The 14754-nt window shown below is 43.2% G+C and overlaps 1 protein-coding gene across 3 annotated transcripts; it reads left to right on the top strand.

The window, feature by feature from the left end:
- The first annotated feature begins 231 nt into the window (after positions 1–231).
- On the top strand, positions 232–14570 carry tm9sf5 (transmembrane 9 superfamily protein member 5). 3 transcript variants are annotated; one of them, XM_030368174.1, is made up of 19 exons: positions 232–664; positions 1106–1173; positions 1256–1349; positions 1458–1585; positions 1674–1803; positions 2655–2782; positions 3118–3232; positions 3349–3428; positions 3596–3701; positions 3975–4022; positions 4370–4502; positions 5761–5880; positions 5961–6018; positions 6972–7131; positions 7263–7414; positions 7532–7643; positions 8628–8799; positions 11494–11582; positions 14278–14570. In XM_030368174.1, exons 1-18 carry the CDS (start codon positions 530–532, stop codon positions 11559–11561), a joined length of 2007 nt encoding a protein of 668 aa, XP_030224034.1. In that variant the 5' UTR covers positions 232–529; the 3' UTR covers positions 11562–11582; positions 14278–14570. The 3 variants fall into 3 exon arrangements, with proteins under 3 accessions (XP_030224034.1, XP_030224032.1, XP_030224035.1); XM_030368172.1 differs by lacking the exon at positions 14278–14570 and having other exon boundaries at positions 11494–12561; XM_030368175.1 differs by lacking the exons at positions 3975–4022; positions 14278–14570 and having other exon boundaries at positions 11494–12561.
- The last annotated feature ends 184 nt before the right edge of the window (positions 14571–14754 follow it).

The raw sequence follows: 14754 nt of genomic DNA on the forward strand, positions 1-14754 counted from the left end.
GGAAATATCACACTACAAATATATTGTTTTTGATTAATAAACATACCGCAATACCAGTGGTAATGTGTTTGTCATTAAAACAAATTGACTCTTTTCCTGGTCGAGTCCTGTCCCGGCTGCAAATAGGGAGCTAACTTCAACTTCGGTTTTGATTTGGCTATCTAAACAAATACATTTCCCTTTGTGTCGGCCGTTTGAAGTTACTACATAGCATGGTTAGGACGGTTGGACGGTAAGGTGAGGGCGTGGGACGATCGTGTTTCCTGAATTTCCAGTTTGTTCTCTCCTCATCCCCCTGGAGGTAGTCCTGGAATGACAGCGGTAGGCGGGACAGCAGTGTTCATTCAGCCACCGTGACAGGCAGCTCGGCCCACCTTATCATTAACCCGAGCAGCAGCAGCGGCAGCAGCAGCGCAGGCTAACTAGTGAGCTAACCCTTAATAGCTAGTCGACGGTCCATTATCCTGTTGTCTTGTAATAATCGCATTCTACACCGGGAGACCAGGACAACAAGCGAAACCGAGTTAAAATGAAGACTCGAACGAACTTTGGGTTGTTACCCTTATGCGCGTTGTCTGTGTTATATTCGTGTTCAGCTTTTTATCTTCCGGGTTTAGCTCCAGTAAGTTTCTGTAAGGAGGTTAAAGAAGAGGGTGAATGCCAGGTAAAGTGAAAGAACATTATTTGATCATGCATTTGATTTACATAGATACACATCTGTTATTTTTTCTCTTTGGGCCTGAGTTTCTTGATTCATCAAAACAAACAACAATTAATTTGCTAATATTTGCTGGTTGCAATCACTACCGCTGCCACATTGGCATAGTTAAGGCAAGTAGTAACGTTACCGTCATAACTAGCAGAATGCTATCCGACTAAGGGGCATGTACATCGTAGGGCGTCTTTCTTTTACATGGATACACGTAGCATCTATCAGTTGTAAGTAAACATAGTAGGCTACTATTTAGTAGTGCGTGTGTTGCAGGGGTACCATAGACAGACGAAAATGTATGACGCTTGTCAATGAGCTGCTGGGCGGGCACAGGTGGCTTCAAACTACTCGTGACATTCTCAACTGACCGATACAACTCTTGTTTCATTACAGACTCAGATCCAGCTGTTCGTGAATCGGTTGGATTCAGTGGAATCGGTCCTACCTTACGAATATGACGTGTACGTGTTTCTCAATGGCTAGTGTGGTTTCACTGAATGTGTTCAAGGTGTTTATTTGTAATTGTTGCACATTTCTCAAAAGGTTTGACTTCTGCCAAGATGCAAAGGAGAGCAGACCATCGGAGAACCTGGGGCAGGTGTTGTTTGGTGAAAGAATTGAGAGTTCCCCATACAAAGTGAGAATCATGACTAGTAAATATGTAATGTGTCCCCATGGAAAATGGGAGGAGATCTTAACATGTAAAGCCGTTAATTTAAGGTCACAATCTTTTCTCTTTTGACAGTTCAATTTTGATGAAAAAGTGGAATGCAAGAAGGTATGCACAAAAGTGTATAAAAAGGGTAACAAGGAGGATGGAGAAAAACTGGATTTCCTTAAGCGTGGAATGCAGCTGAACTACCAGCATCACTGGTAAACCAACCTGTTCACTGTGGTACAACATTTTTACAACAATAATCCCATGCAAAGCAGGTTTGGCTGATGTTTATTTTTCCTCCAGGATCGTTGACAATATGCCTGTCACTTGGTGCTATGATGTAGAGCAGGGTCAGAAGTACTGCAATCCGGGCTTTCCAATTGGCTGCTACGTCACCCCTGAGGGCAATGGCAAGGACGCCTGCGTTATCAATGTGAGTCGGATCTGAGGAACATGGAGTTGTAACCGATGAGCCACATACTGGCTCACTTTCTTCTATGGGCTCTGGTGTAACCTTGAGTGGTGCACGGGGGAAGACATTGTCTTTCTACTTGATCAGCAAAAATGAACTTTTGTGTTCTCTTAAACTTTTAGGCCTACTGTAAACCCATACTCATTGTTCAAAAGTCAATTTATAGTGTAGACTTATACACTAACACGATTAACAATTGAAGCTCTGCATCTGTCCCATAATTGAGATTGACGATATAACCATGTTCATTGTAATTTGCACTTGATAAGAGTACATAGTAGTATAGTAATGAATACAGAGTACCAAAATGTGTGTTCATGAGGTAATGTTATCGCTATTCAAAGGTTTCATTGTAGGCAATGATGATTGAAGTAGCGATTAGTTGTAGTTGGCACTGGCAGTGGTCCCAAATTTCTTGTAAGGTAAATTGAGATAAGACGACTAAACTAAGATATATAAATATAAAGATGCATGCATCTTGAAGTCAGGTGTTATTTTAAAGTATATTTTAAGTCTATCTTGAGGCGTCCGAATAATACAGGAGGTTGTGGTGGGATATAGCGTTTAGAGAGGTTGGAAGATTGGTCGCCGTGGCTAGGGTAGAGCTTCCCCTTGATATATGAATCGGTTTGGACCACAGCTTGTTGTCAATAATTGTGCTTTGAGTTACAGTTGACATAAAAATACCTAAATTTAATTATTGTGTCTTTTTGTTCTATATTGTGGTATTGAAGCAATTTCTCTAAAGGTAAAGCGATGTGGATCTACGAGTGACCATTTTCAGTTTAAAAATACCTTTATTCTTTCTCCAGGCCGACTTCAATAAAAAAAACAGCTTCTATATGTTCAACCATGTGGACATCAAGATCACTTACCACAGTGGAGGGGACGAAGGATGGAAAGGTGCAAGGCTGGTGGCTGCTACTATGGAGCCCAGGAGGTATGTATTTGTGGCCTGGTCAACAGGCCACAATTGTCATTATAAAGCACTGGTCACTGGAATGATGTGGAAAATGTGATGTGAACCTCGGCCGCATTCGCGATCCATCCTACTGAAATTATGGAACCATGGATGGCTTTCAGATACACAATCAACTAATCTCACGATTAGCATTTTTTTTGTTTTTTACCATGCAATCCCCCTACGCTGATGGACTCAACCAATGCAGAATCTATTATTATTGTCTGAAAGTTTCCTCAACATGTTTATTCATTGACTTTGGCGCCTGGTTGTATTGCTGTAATGTTTTTTGTTGTGTGTTCGTCGCGGGACAGTATCAAACACGAGGACGAGAATAAACCGGCGTGTGGCGGGACAGTGCCTATGGATGTTTTCTCAACATTTGACTCCGACGTGAAGATAACATACACCTACTCGGTTAGCTTTGAGGTAGGATTTCACAACATTTGTGTGTGTGTGTGATTCTGTGCGTCCGTCTGTCGGTGCCACTGGTGCCTAACCTGGATCAATAGCCTGTAGTGACGTATAGATTGTGTGTTTCACAGGAGAACAACGCCATCAAATGGGCCTCCCGATGGGATTACATCCTGGTATCCATGCCCCACACCAACATCCAGTGGTTCAGGTATGGTGACATACTACATTTGGGATTTTGTGCGTGGATTCATAGGTTGAACAGTTTCTACTTACTGTACGTCTGCATTTAGAATATGTGTGCCTGTGTGTTTTCTTTGATTTGTTTGTTTTTGTACCTGTTTGCTGATGCTGTGGTGTGACCGATGTGTTTTCCAGTATCATGAACTCGCTAGTCATTGTCCTCTTCCTGTCTGGCATGGTTGCCATGATCATGCTGAGAACCCTGCATAAGGACATAGCGAGATACAACCAGGTGGACCAGGTAAAGATAGATGCCATTTCAGGGTTTCTTCCTCTTATCCCTGCCTCTAATAATGCTATGTGGCTAACAGGAATAGCTAGGAGCAATTGAAATGGAGGTTGCAAACGAGGTTGCAAACAAAATACAGACGCATGTGTGCTTGTGCCGATAGAAAAATAATCTATATCTAATCTATAAAATAATATCCCCCAAAAAATTTGAAGCATTAATTTGACTTAAGTATGACCAGTATGAGAATACATAGCTATTTAAAAATTGTATGACGTTCCACAGGACTTGATTAAGGTTCCGACACCATCAGGAAAAGTCCAAATAAACTACGTAAGACTATTTACTCTGATCCATGTGTATATAAGGTGGTGAAATTGGGTCTTCTGGTAGGGAAAAGCGGGAGGGATATAGTTATTTTTTCTATAAACTATGTTCCCCCTCTGCTGCTTTTGGCACAGGAGCTAATGGGCTAAATGTTGGGTAAAGCTCTCCTTCAAACACCTCCATTTATAATGATCTACTTACCTAATTATTTCTCCCCTGATTGCCAATAGTGGCCTGTTCACTCCGATACTAACGGGGTACTGGCTGTTCCGCTCCATAAAACGTCAGAGAACCCTGCAGTGCTTCACTTTATCGTCTCTCTGTTGTCCCCCCCCCCCCCCCCCCCCTCCTAGGAGGACGCTCAGGAGGAGTCTGGCTGGAAGCAGGTGCACGGCGACGTCTTCCGGCCCCCCAGGAAGGGCATGTTGCTGTCAGTCTTCCTCGGACAGGGCACCCAGATCTTCATCATGACCTTCATCACACTCTGTGAGCATCCTCTTTCTGCTTTTATCGTTTGTTTGATGGTTGGTTGTAGAGCAATAGAGTACTAAAGTGCGATGGCGTGTTTCCGTTGCAACCGATTTTCGGTTCGACACAAACCAAATGGACAAGGGGAAATCGTATGCCACACGAACGTTTTATAGAAAAGGAACGATTTTTTTTGCGAATTGATTTGCGAGTTTGCTTTACCAATGATGTAAGTAATATTGAGATTGAGCCAATTTACCGTTACATTATAAACTTTATCTTTCATGCTAGCGCAAACTTTACCTTTTAATAGCCCAGGGGAATACATGAACGCCTCGCCATGTTTCGATTTGTAGTGATTTTCACCTCTTGAAATTGATTTATTTTCATTTAGAAACAACACATGGAAGCAATGGAAAACGCCATCTCTCGTTCGGTTGTTTAGAACTGAAAATCTGGTGGCCAGGACAACGTGACGTTTTCACTTTAGTTCTCTATTGCTCTGAAGGCAATGCGCACTAAACGCTATGATCCACACAAGCCCTTAATTTACCAATCCAATGACCTTTCCTAAGTTGTTGCAGTAGGTAAAGGCCGGCACCTGACCGGAGTTTTACTGTCTCTACTTTATTGCTACTTCTGTTTTAATTCATTCAATTGCTCATCCTGTCTGGGCTGCTGTTTTTTCTTTGAGAAACATGCGTCCAATAGGGCAAATGCTGAGCAATAGTTACCTAAACGGCTTCTACCCATCCGTCAACGATCCTTCACGCAAATGGGTTTAATTTTCAACACAGAAAGTGGTCGTAAATAAAGTCGCGCTTCCTGGTTGCCTCCCGTTCTAGCCACTGTTGTCATGGCGACGCACATAAGTTGAACATTGAACATTTTTATGGCATAAACTCTTATGTTGCCCCTTGAAGTTGATTAACATTATGTTAACACAATATTTACCCCATATATTTGAATAGTATATGCAAAATACCTTTAGTTTCTCTATATTTATCTATTTTAAATTATGTGCTGTAGTTGGTGAAAACTTTTTATGTTTTTAGTTTTTTAGATGGGTTGGCAGCAATATTCAATATATATACCTCAACTATCTCTCCCCCTGATGTATTGATTTTTGAGACATGGCACAAGCGGTGGGACTTGCGTGACGTTCAAAGAGCCTTAATCTATCTTCAATTGCATTGCTGACATGGTGGCTCATTAACCGTGTGGCTCCATGCTGGACCTCAGTGACGGGTGTGTGTCTGTCTGCCTCCCTCTCTAGTCCTGGCCTGCCTGGGCTTCCTCAGCCCGGCCAACCGCGGAGCTCTGATGACGTGCGCCGTAGTTCTCTGGGTCCTCCTCGGCACACCGGCCGGCTACGTATCCGCACGCCTCTACAAAAGTACGGACCCCCCCCGTCCACCTCGTTATTGTACTGGCACGTTTCTCTTTTTCACCGATGGTTGCTGTTTGCTCCCTCAGCGTTCGGGGGGGAGAAGTGGAAGACCAACGTCCTCTTGACGGCCCTGCTCTGCCCGGGGTAGGTCGAGTGTCCTTCTCTTGTTTCATCGCACGCATATTGGTTGGATATTAGTGTCTCAAATTAGACCTTTTTAGAATGTTGTCTGTCGATCGAGGAGCCGCTCATATCCAGTTCCAACGGTTTGTTTCCCTTTTCTCCGCGTCGTATTTGTTTCGAGCCATCATGGTGCTGGAGGCTGGGATCTGTAATCTGAACGGGCAGACTCAAGAGACTAGGGATCGACGATCTGGAATTTCTTTGGGGCCGATACCTATGCCGATTTTTTTTTTGTGTTCTGGGCCTCCCCTGGCCCAGAACATTAATCAATCACATCGATGTATCAATATAGGCAGGCCAAAAGCGTTGCTTTTTTACCGACCGGATACAGCAAGAGTCTTATTTATTGGTTAGCTCCCCTGGTCTGGATACGTCACCCCTTATATTCTTCTGATATTTTCAAATGCATGTATGGTGCCGCCCCTCGAGTTAGGCCATTTTCATTACTCGTTGCCAGACCCTACAGCTTTCTAGATGTGGGTCTGGATTGCCAGGCTAAGCCTCCCTCAATTTACATCATAAAAATGACACAATGATGATAACAAATGTTACAATGTCTCAATTAAAAAACGAACATTTATTGAACTGTCTGTAAATCATGATGAAAGAAAAATCGACCGATTATAGTGGCCGGCCGATATATCGGTCAATCACTACAAGGGACTGACAGGTTTATAGCTCCTCGAGATTGTCTAATCTTCATATCCGTCTTTTTACACTGTCATTTCCTTGTTACCTGTCCTCCAATGCCGTCGTCATTGTTAGCTGAGGTGGTGGTGCTCACCACTCCAGTTAAAAGTTAATATTTGATCAAATAAAGGTCGTGGTGTGAGTAGTCGGCTTTTTTGTTTACTTGAATGACTCTTCCCTCTCCTACTCCACCCCTCCGCTCTCGTCTCTCCCACGTGTCCCAGGATCATCTTCGCAGACTTCTTCCTGATGAACCTGATCCTGTGGGTGGAGGGCTCCTCCGCGGCCATCCCCTTCGGCACCCTCGTCGCCATTTTGGCTCTGTGGTTCGGGATCTCCGTGCCCCTCACCTTTCTGGGCGCCTACTTTGGCTTCAAGAAACCTGTGAGTTTAGCGGTCATTTCAGAGCGAATTATTATATTATTATAATTATAAATATTACAACTATTATGTATTTATTTTGTGATGCTTTCGGATTAACCTTCCCGGACGATTCTTGCCGTCCAATCATCTAGGCCATCGAGCAGCCCGTTCGAACCAATCAGATTCCCCGGCAGATCCCAGAGCAGTCTTTCTTCACCAAGCCCATCCCGGGCATCGTCATGGGCGGCATCCTGCCCTTCGGCTGCATCTTCATCCAGCTCTTCTTCATTCTCAACAGCATTTGGTACGGATGTGTCCGGAAGTCACTTCCGGTGGCTTTAACTTCCCAAAGCCGTAACACATACTCAATGATGCTATGCATTTGCCTCAGTGTGTTTTGTGTGTGTGTCTGGTCTTTCAGGTCCCACCAGATGTACTACATGTTTGGCTTCCTGTTCCTCGTGTTCATTATCCTGCTAATCACCTGCTCTGAGGCGACAGTGCTGCTCTGCTACTTCCACCTCTGTGCTGAGGTGAGGAGATTATCGGGGAGTTTCCCAGGGTTATGTACAGTGCCAAGGGCAGATGAGACCATATTTTGAGAAGAAGCAGTCTTCCTTACGTGGAGGAAATGGTGAGCCTGGTAGCTATGGTGAAGTTGTATCGGTAGGCCATAAGAGAAGGTTTACCGGAGGTTAACTTTGGAGTCTGTGGTTGATGGCTGGTTCAAGCAGCCTCAAATGACTGGTTCAAAGCCCCTGGCTCACCAGACTCATGAGACTGTGGCTGGGTGCGGCTGCATATATTTTGTGCATTGAACAATCAATGTATACAGGTTAAACAAGGCATTATCGCACACTCAATATCCTACGTGGCCTGTTCTATCCTTTGTTGAATTGTGGACATTGCATTCAATCTAAATGGTCTGACCATATGGGTTGCATCATGAGTTGTTCATCATGCCGAATGGTGCATGTATACAAAGTTGAATGCATACTTTCATTGTGGAAAGTTCAGTTTGTTGAGAATGTTGAAATTCAAGTGCTTATTATGGCACCACTTAACAACCCATTACTAATTTTACGAGTTCTACAAGCCTGGCAATTTGTACAGCTTTTGAGCATACAGTTTTTTGGACGTAACACGAATAACACAAATAAAATAGGGCTCCTGTAGATTTCGTAGGATCCCTAAAAAGTGTGTTGAAAAAGGGTGCTGGTCGGTGAAACGGATGGATTAATGAATTGGAAGTGGAACGGTGCACACAAAACATGTAGATGACTGCTAATTTAGTGACTTCACAATCACGCATCATCGATACAATCACGAGCATTCACATAACCAGGTCATATTCACGAGGTGATTAAGAAGCAGTGCCGGGCCCTCTTGTTTATTTCAAATGCACGTCTATCGTTCTTTACATCCACCAAAACGAAGAAGAAACATATTTATGCAAGCCTAATGTTTTGGTACATTTTTATTCCTAATTAAAATCTTAAATGTTTTCTCCTTTCCAGGACTACCACTGGTGGTGGCGTTCGTTCCTGACCAGTGGCTTCACGGCCGTCTACCTGTTCATCTACGCCATCCATTACTTCTTCTCCAAGCTACAGATAGTAGGCGCGGCCAGCACCATCCTCTACTTCGGCTACACCACCATCATGGTGCTCATCTTCTTCCTGTTCACAGGTAAAACAATTTATTTATTATTTTTTTGGTGAGGGATTTCAGGGTGGAGGCTTGACAATGGCTGCCTTTGTTCTGGATGTGTGACAATGGCGGTGTGTGTGTGTGTGTGTGTGTGGGTGCGGGTCGTTTCAATAGGGCAGGATCTCAATCCTGTTGTATCAAGGAGCGCTTACGGGAGGCACTGCTCTACTGTTTGCTTGGTTCTCTGCTGAGAAAGGGAGAACCAGAAATAAAGACCTAAAGGATTTGGACTTTGGTCACATCTTGCGCAGTAAAAGAATCCAGTTTCAAATTGCATTATCAAGGCCCCTAGCATTTAGCCCCACCCAGAGAAATCCCAACCTTTTATTTTTTTCATTCATACCCCTCTATGTCTATAGGGCTTGTAGAGGCATCAGCCAAAAGGCATGTTATCCTAACAAAGAATCGGAAAGACTTTGATTCTGGAAGAATTGCAACACGATTTTAGCCTCAAATTTATAATTGTCCCGATCCGTTCCATGGCATCGATATCGGGCCGATATTTGCCCATTACACTGGATCGGTTATCGGAGGGGAAAAAGAAATATGATCCGATCCGCACAGTGTGGCACGTGATATCAACAGTAGTCGTCCATTAGGTGCATGAGAGCTACCGCATGAGAGCTACCTGTTGAACAGCAATGACAGTAGTGTGGCTGTATTTCACCCTTAAAGGGGACATATCATACCACCAGGTGGGATTGTGATTAGCCATTACAAGCAGGTTGAAAAAAATTTGCAGCATTGTGAAATGCGTCACACATCTAGGTGGACACGCCCACCTGTGGTGTCACAATGCTGCACATTTTGAAAACGGCAAACTAATCAAACTCTCACCTGGTGGTATGATATGTCCCCTTTAAAGAATTAAGAGTGCAACAGCCTGGGCCTGGCTGTTGCTGAGCACGATCACGCGGTAAAGTCCGACTCTCCGCCCACGGCTTGAGCGGATCACGGCTGTTATGACAGCCACAAGCTTGGCGACAAAAAAGCTAACCATGTCGGACGTTGCCGACGTCCAATCGATTTAAAATGATTAATCAATTGGAAAAATGATTATTATAAATCAGGCGTTTGTGTGTGGGGACCCCAATTTATATGGCCAGTGGCTAGCTGCTTCTTACAAATCCAATGTACTTACGGTAGAAGCTCAATGCTAACGTAAACGATCTTTTTCACGTCATGATATCTACACAAACGATATGCCACATGAAGGAGACTCCAAGGAGTCCAACCGTACAAGCCTTTTAATTTTGTGAGCTTATCTCGATTAACTAGATGTGAAAGAATAACGTCAATAACACTTCCTGGTTACTACGAGTGATGACACACAAGCATGCACAAGGGCACACACTTGATTCAACCATTTCAAACTATTATTTGTTCAAGAGTAAAATATATGGACATATTAATTAATTGAAATATGTATCCGTCGCCCATGCCATGTTACTACATCGCCCTCCATGTGACCACGTGAGCTGAGGCACGGCGTGTTGAGGTTGAATGTTGCTGTAAAGGACTGTAATGGGCGTCGGTAAACCTTTCCCCAGCAAATAACCGCTGCTGCCTCTTGTTTAGTGGCAACATCCTTCCCTCTCTGCTGACCCTACAACACAGATAGACCGTAGGATTGAATAAGGGAAGGAGGAGGACACACACACATAAATATACACACACACACACACACACACACACACGTGTACACGCACACACACATATGACTGCATCATGTTACAATTGTGACAGAAGGTGAGTGGAGTTAGGCCACAAAATTATACAAGCTGCGATGTCATTGGACGTCGGGAGGAGATATGTTCAGGTCTGTGGCTGTCTGGGGGCTAGATACGACGGCCTATTGGTCCATCATCACAGCAGGGGGCCGACGTTATTCTAACCAACGAGCATCAAGCTTTAGCGAAGAGATGCCATGTATTAAATCCTATACTGCCAGCTCGGATTGTGATAATAATCCAAATCCGGCTTGTTCTTATTATTATGAATAAGAACTCTCCTGAAGATCTTTCTCGCCGTCTCCCCTCAACCCTGCTTTGATCAGACAGTAAGACACTAAGTCTGCGCTAAGAACACATGAAACCTGTTGAACAGCCACCGGGAAAGCTGGGCTAATTAAAATGTTACCTGTCTCCTGGAGAGCGAGGCTTGAGGGAAGTCATACGTTCCATGTCTTCCACCGTGACATAATGCTACGGCAAGGGTTCAGGCCTCCCTTCGCTGTATCCTGGCGTGTTGGCAGCCGCTAATGGGAGATCCGTCAGGCTATCGGATGTACAGAGACCGCCTGCTGCCGTTTCCACGTTAGCACGGCTTGTTCTGAGGTTTGACACTCGGCTTATTAGTGGCAGCTTCGACGGCACCTCGACGTCCACACTTGATTCTTTCACTTTAGGTACAGGCGGTTTTGTTTCAATTAATTCTGGTCCCTACACAAACGCCTCTCTGGAGCTCAATGCTGCAATGCACCAAAGAAGAAGAGAAGGCAGGAGGTTTTGCGTTGTGTTTTTCTGAGTTGGGTCGGTGTCGTCGGCTGGGACAGGTTTTGTCTTTATAGTCCTTTTTTCTTACTTTAGTTTTAGGTTTAGTGTGGTCTTCTTTCATTCCTAGACAGTCTACTTCAACCCTCATCACTTTCCTCCTTCTCCTTCCTCGCCCCAGGCACCATCGGCTTCTTCTCCAGTTTCTGGTTTGTGAATAAGATCTACAGTGTGGTCAAGGTGGACTGAAGGGCTGGGTGAGGCGGACAGGTTTCATCGCAGCCCCAGGCCCCTTCAGCATCGGCTTCTCAAGAGGAATTTATGTGAAAAGACTCAAAAGAAAATTGCTTATCTCTGTAACAACGGCAAGGGCAAAACAAGAAATCCTTCTTTTTTTGTTGTTGAATGTGCTCCTATTTTTTGGGTTTCATATTTTTTTTTTTTGCTCTTGAGCGGTTTTGGCTCCTTCAACATAAAGGTGACTTCCAAAGATCTGGCTGTTGTTGTTAATATTAATAATTTTGGATGTAAGAGTAAACTAATAGGCCTCAAGAAATCAAAGTTCACAACTGTGTTCCGTCCCATTTTCTTGGTCTACTTTTTATATTATCATTAGTCTTTTGATCTCTACTGCTGTATTGACATAATATGCGTTGGTATATCTATGTTTTTATGTATGAGTGTGTGTGTGTGTGTGTGTGTGTGTGTGTGTGTGTGTGTGTGTGTGTGTGTGTGTGTGTGTGTGTGTGTGTGTGTGTGTGTGTGTGTGTGTGTGTGTGTGTGTGTGTGTGTGTGTATAGTATATACATGCCTTTTCAAATGCATGGATATAGTATAGTATAGTGATACAAAGTCATTTTTTCTGTTTTTGTGGAAGGTGAAGGGCATATACAGACTTGACTATAAACAGCTTATTATTGTGGTAATTTCATAAATGAGGTCTCTCTATAACCATGATCGCTCTACATTGTTTTTCCATTCCTGCCTTTTTATTTAAAATGACATGTTTTTATTGTAGGAGGTTAGTGTGACCTCTTGGGGACCATGGAACGTTTGTCAAGGGGTTCATCGCAATAGAGATTGAAGAATAATGAAGTACACGGCACAGCGATGTTCGCGAACACTTTGAGTTACAAATACCTGAAATGCAGATTCTTCTTCCGTTGTTAATAGCAGTGTGGACTGTGTGGGTTTGGCACCCCCTGCTGGTAACATTTTTACAAATGATAAATACTTATTTGGAAAAGTATGCTTCGGTTTATTTCTTTGACACGGTTTGAGCTGGTGATCTGGAGGTTATAAAGGTAAGACAACACTATTCACGAAATTAGTTATACATCTGATTAATTTAATGAGTTCTATACAGACGATTGAAAGAAAATACAATTATTGAACTAACCCAGATATACTATAAAAGCACTTCCAAAATTCTTTATGTACAGTACATAAGCAATGCATATATCCTTGCGTTTATGGTGATGTAAGGCCTGTATGATTCATAAATAAATAATTTAAAACAGTTTGGTCCTAATATCAAATATTTTTTTCTTATCTCCAAAGAAAACCACATGCCTTCGTTGTAGACATTTGTCAATGTAACTTTTTTCTTCTATGCCAATTTCATACGAGCTTATCTTAAAATATTCAGTGCTGTAGGAAGCCTTTTAAAAAGCTTTTTTAGTGGACCAAAAAATGATAAATTAAAATGTTATACATATATATATCTGTAGCATGTCTATGGCTCATTCTGCATCTTGCAGAAATGCCATCTTCCTTTGCACTTTGTGCCCCAAAGTGCCGTTTTTTTTGTTGTTTCCCTCTACCTTAACAGACTTTCAATCAGGGTACAGCACTTAGCTCTAATCAAAAGATGAGGCGACCACGCCTTCTACCACTTCAGTTCAATAGATTGCCTTTTTCTCAAATGGGCCTTGAGGTAATGGTATGTACTGTACATCAGCAATCAGTCCGTTATATATGTGAGGGTACACAACACTATAAAAACTCTGGTTTGATGCAAAATAGAAAACGGGTATGAGGTATATTTTGCCATATGTCTTCAAAGGGATCCATTATGGCATGGAAATCTATTTGTTTTAAGAAAAACATCCAACTGCATGCCGATTTCACAAATGACTAGTTGGACTTGTGTGGTTTCATTTTTTTGTTTCTTTTGGCGTAATTTTCAATGCACTTGTGGTCATTGTCAGTGTATTCTTTTGAAGGCGGCCATTGTTCTTAGGGTTAACCATGTCGTTGTCACAGATGAGGCACATCCTACCCCTCCTTTTGAGAATGCCGGGTCCCAGGGCCCGGGGGTGGCGTTGTAGCTGCTCACGCCGGGGGGCTGGGGGCTGGTCATGGTTGGTACGACAGGGGGCCTGTTGGGTGCATGCGAGGCACCTCCTGTGCAGGTGTCCGGGGCGGGGGGGGGGGGGGGGGTACAGAAACACGGGTCAGATTGGACGGTTTTCTATCATTTAAATATGTTCAACTCATAAGCACCATAGGTCATCTCAAGCAGATAATTAACAACATCCTACATTGGGAGGCACTCTACCATGTAATGCATTCAGCGATGGCATAAATGGCACCGTGTGATGACACTCGTATGTGCACACGTGAATGTTGTGTATTCGTTGAATTCATAATCATTGATTGGTCCAGTTCTAATTTTGGATACGTCAATGCACGACAGCGTCCTTTCTGGAGAATCAAAGAAGCGGCTAATGAATATGGATCGGGCTGAATATGAAATACCAATTCAACAAACGACGTTTGGTCGCCCAGAATGACACTGTTTATCATTCAACATCAAAACCATTGAATCCTAGACAGTCTACTACAACCCTCATCACTTTCCTCCTTCTCCTTCCTCGCCCCAGGCACCATCGGCTTCTTCTCCAGTTTCTGGTTTGTGAATAAGATCTACAGTGTGGTCAAGGTGGATTGGTGAGGCGGACAGGTTTCATCGCAGCCCCAGGCCCCTTCAGCATCGGCTTCTCAAGAGGAATTTATGTGAAAAGACTCAAAAGAAAATTGCTTATCTATGTAACAACGGCAAGGGCAAAACAAGAAATCCTTCTTTTTTTGTTGTTGAATGTGCTCCTATTTTTTGGGTTTCATATTTTTTTTTGCTCTTGAGCGGTTTTGGCTCCTTCAACATAAAGGTGACTTCCAAAGATCTGGCTGTTGTTGTTAATATTAATAATTTTGGATGTAAGAGTAAACTAATAGGCCTCAAGAAATCAAAGTTCACAACTGTGTTCCGTCCCATTTTCTTGGTCTACTTTTTATATTATCATTAGTCTTTTGATCTCTACTGCTGTATTGACATAATATGCGTTGGTATATCTATGTTTTTATGTATGTGTGTGTGTGTGTGTGTGTGTGTGTGTGTGTGTGTGTGTGTGTGTGTGTGTGTGTGTGTGTGTGTGTGTGT

The sequence above is a fragment of the Gadus morhua genome, chromosome 10, assembly GCF_902167405.1.
Source record: "Gadus morhua chromosome 10, gadMor3.0, whole genome shotgun sequence".
NCBI classification, from domain to species: Eukaryota; Metazoa; Chordata; class Actinopteri; order Gadiformes; family Gadidae; genus Gadus; species Gadus morhua.

What these genes read in the sequence shown, in the direction of transcription:
- tm9sf5 (XM_030368174.1), top strand. Translation starts at nt 530, where the DNA reads ATGAAGACTCGAACGAACTTTGGGTTGTTACCCTTATGCGCGTTGTCT. An exon ending in AGGACGCCTGCGTTATCAAT is followed by an intron (nt 1,804 to 2,654) that starts GTGAGTCGGATC and finishes TTCTTTCTCCAG; the next exon opens with GCCGACTTCAATAAAAAAAA. An exon ending in CCTACTCGGTTAGCTTTGAG is followed by an intron (nt 3,233 to 3,348) that starts GTAGGATTTCAC and finishes TGTGTTTCACAG; the next exon opens with GAGAACAACGCCATCAAATG.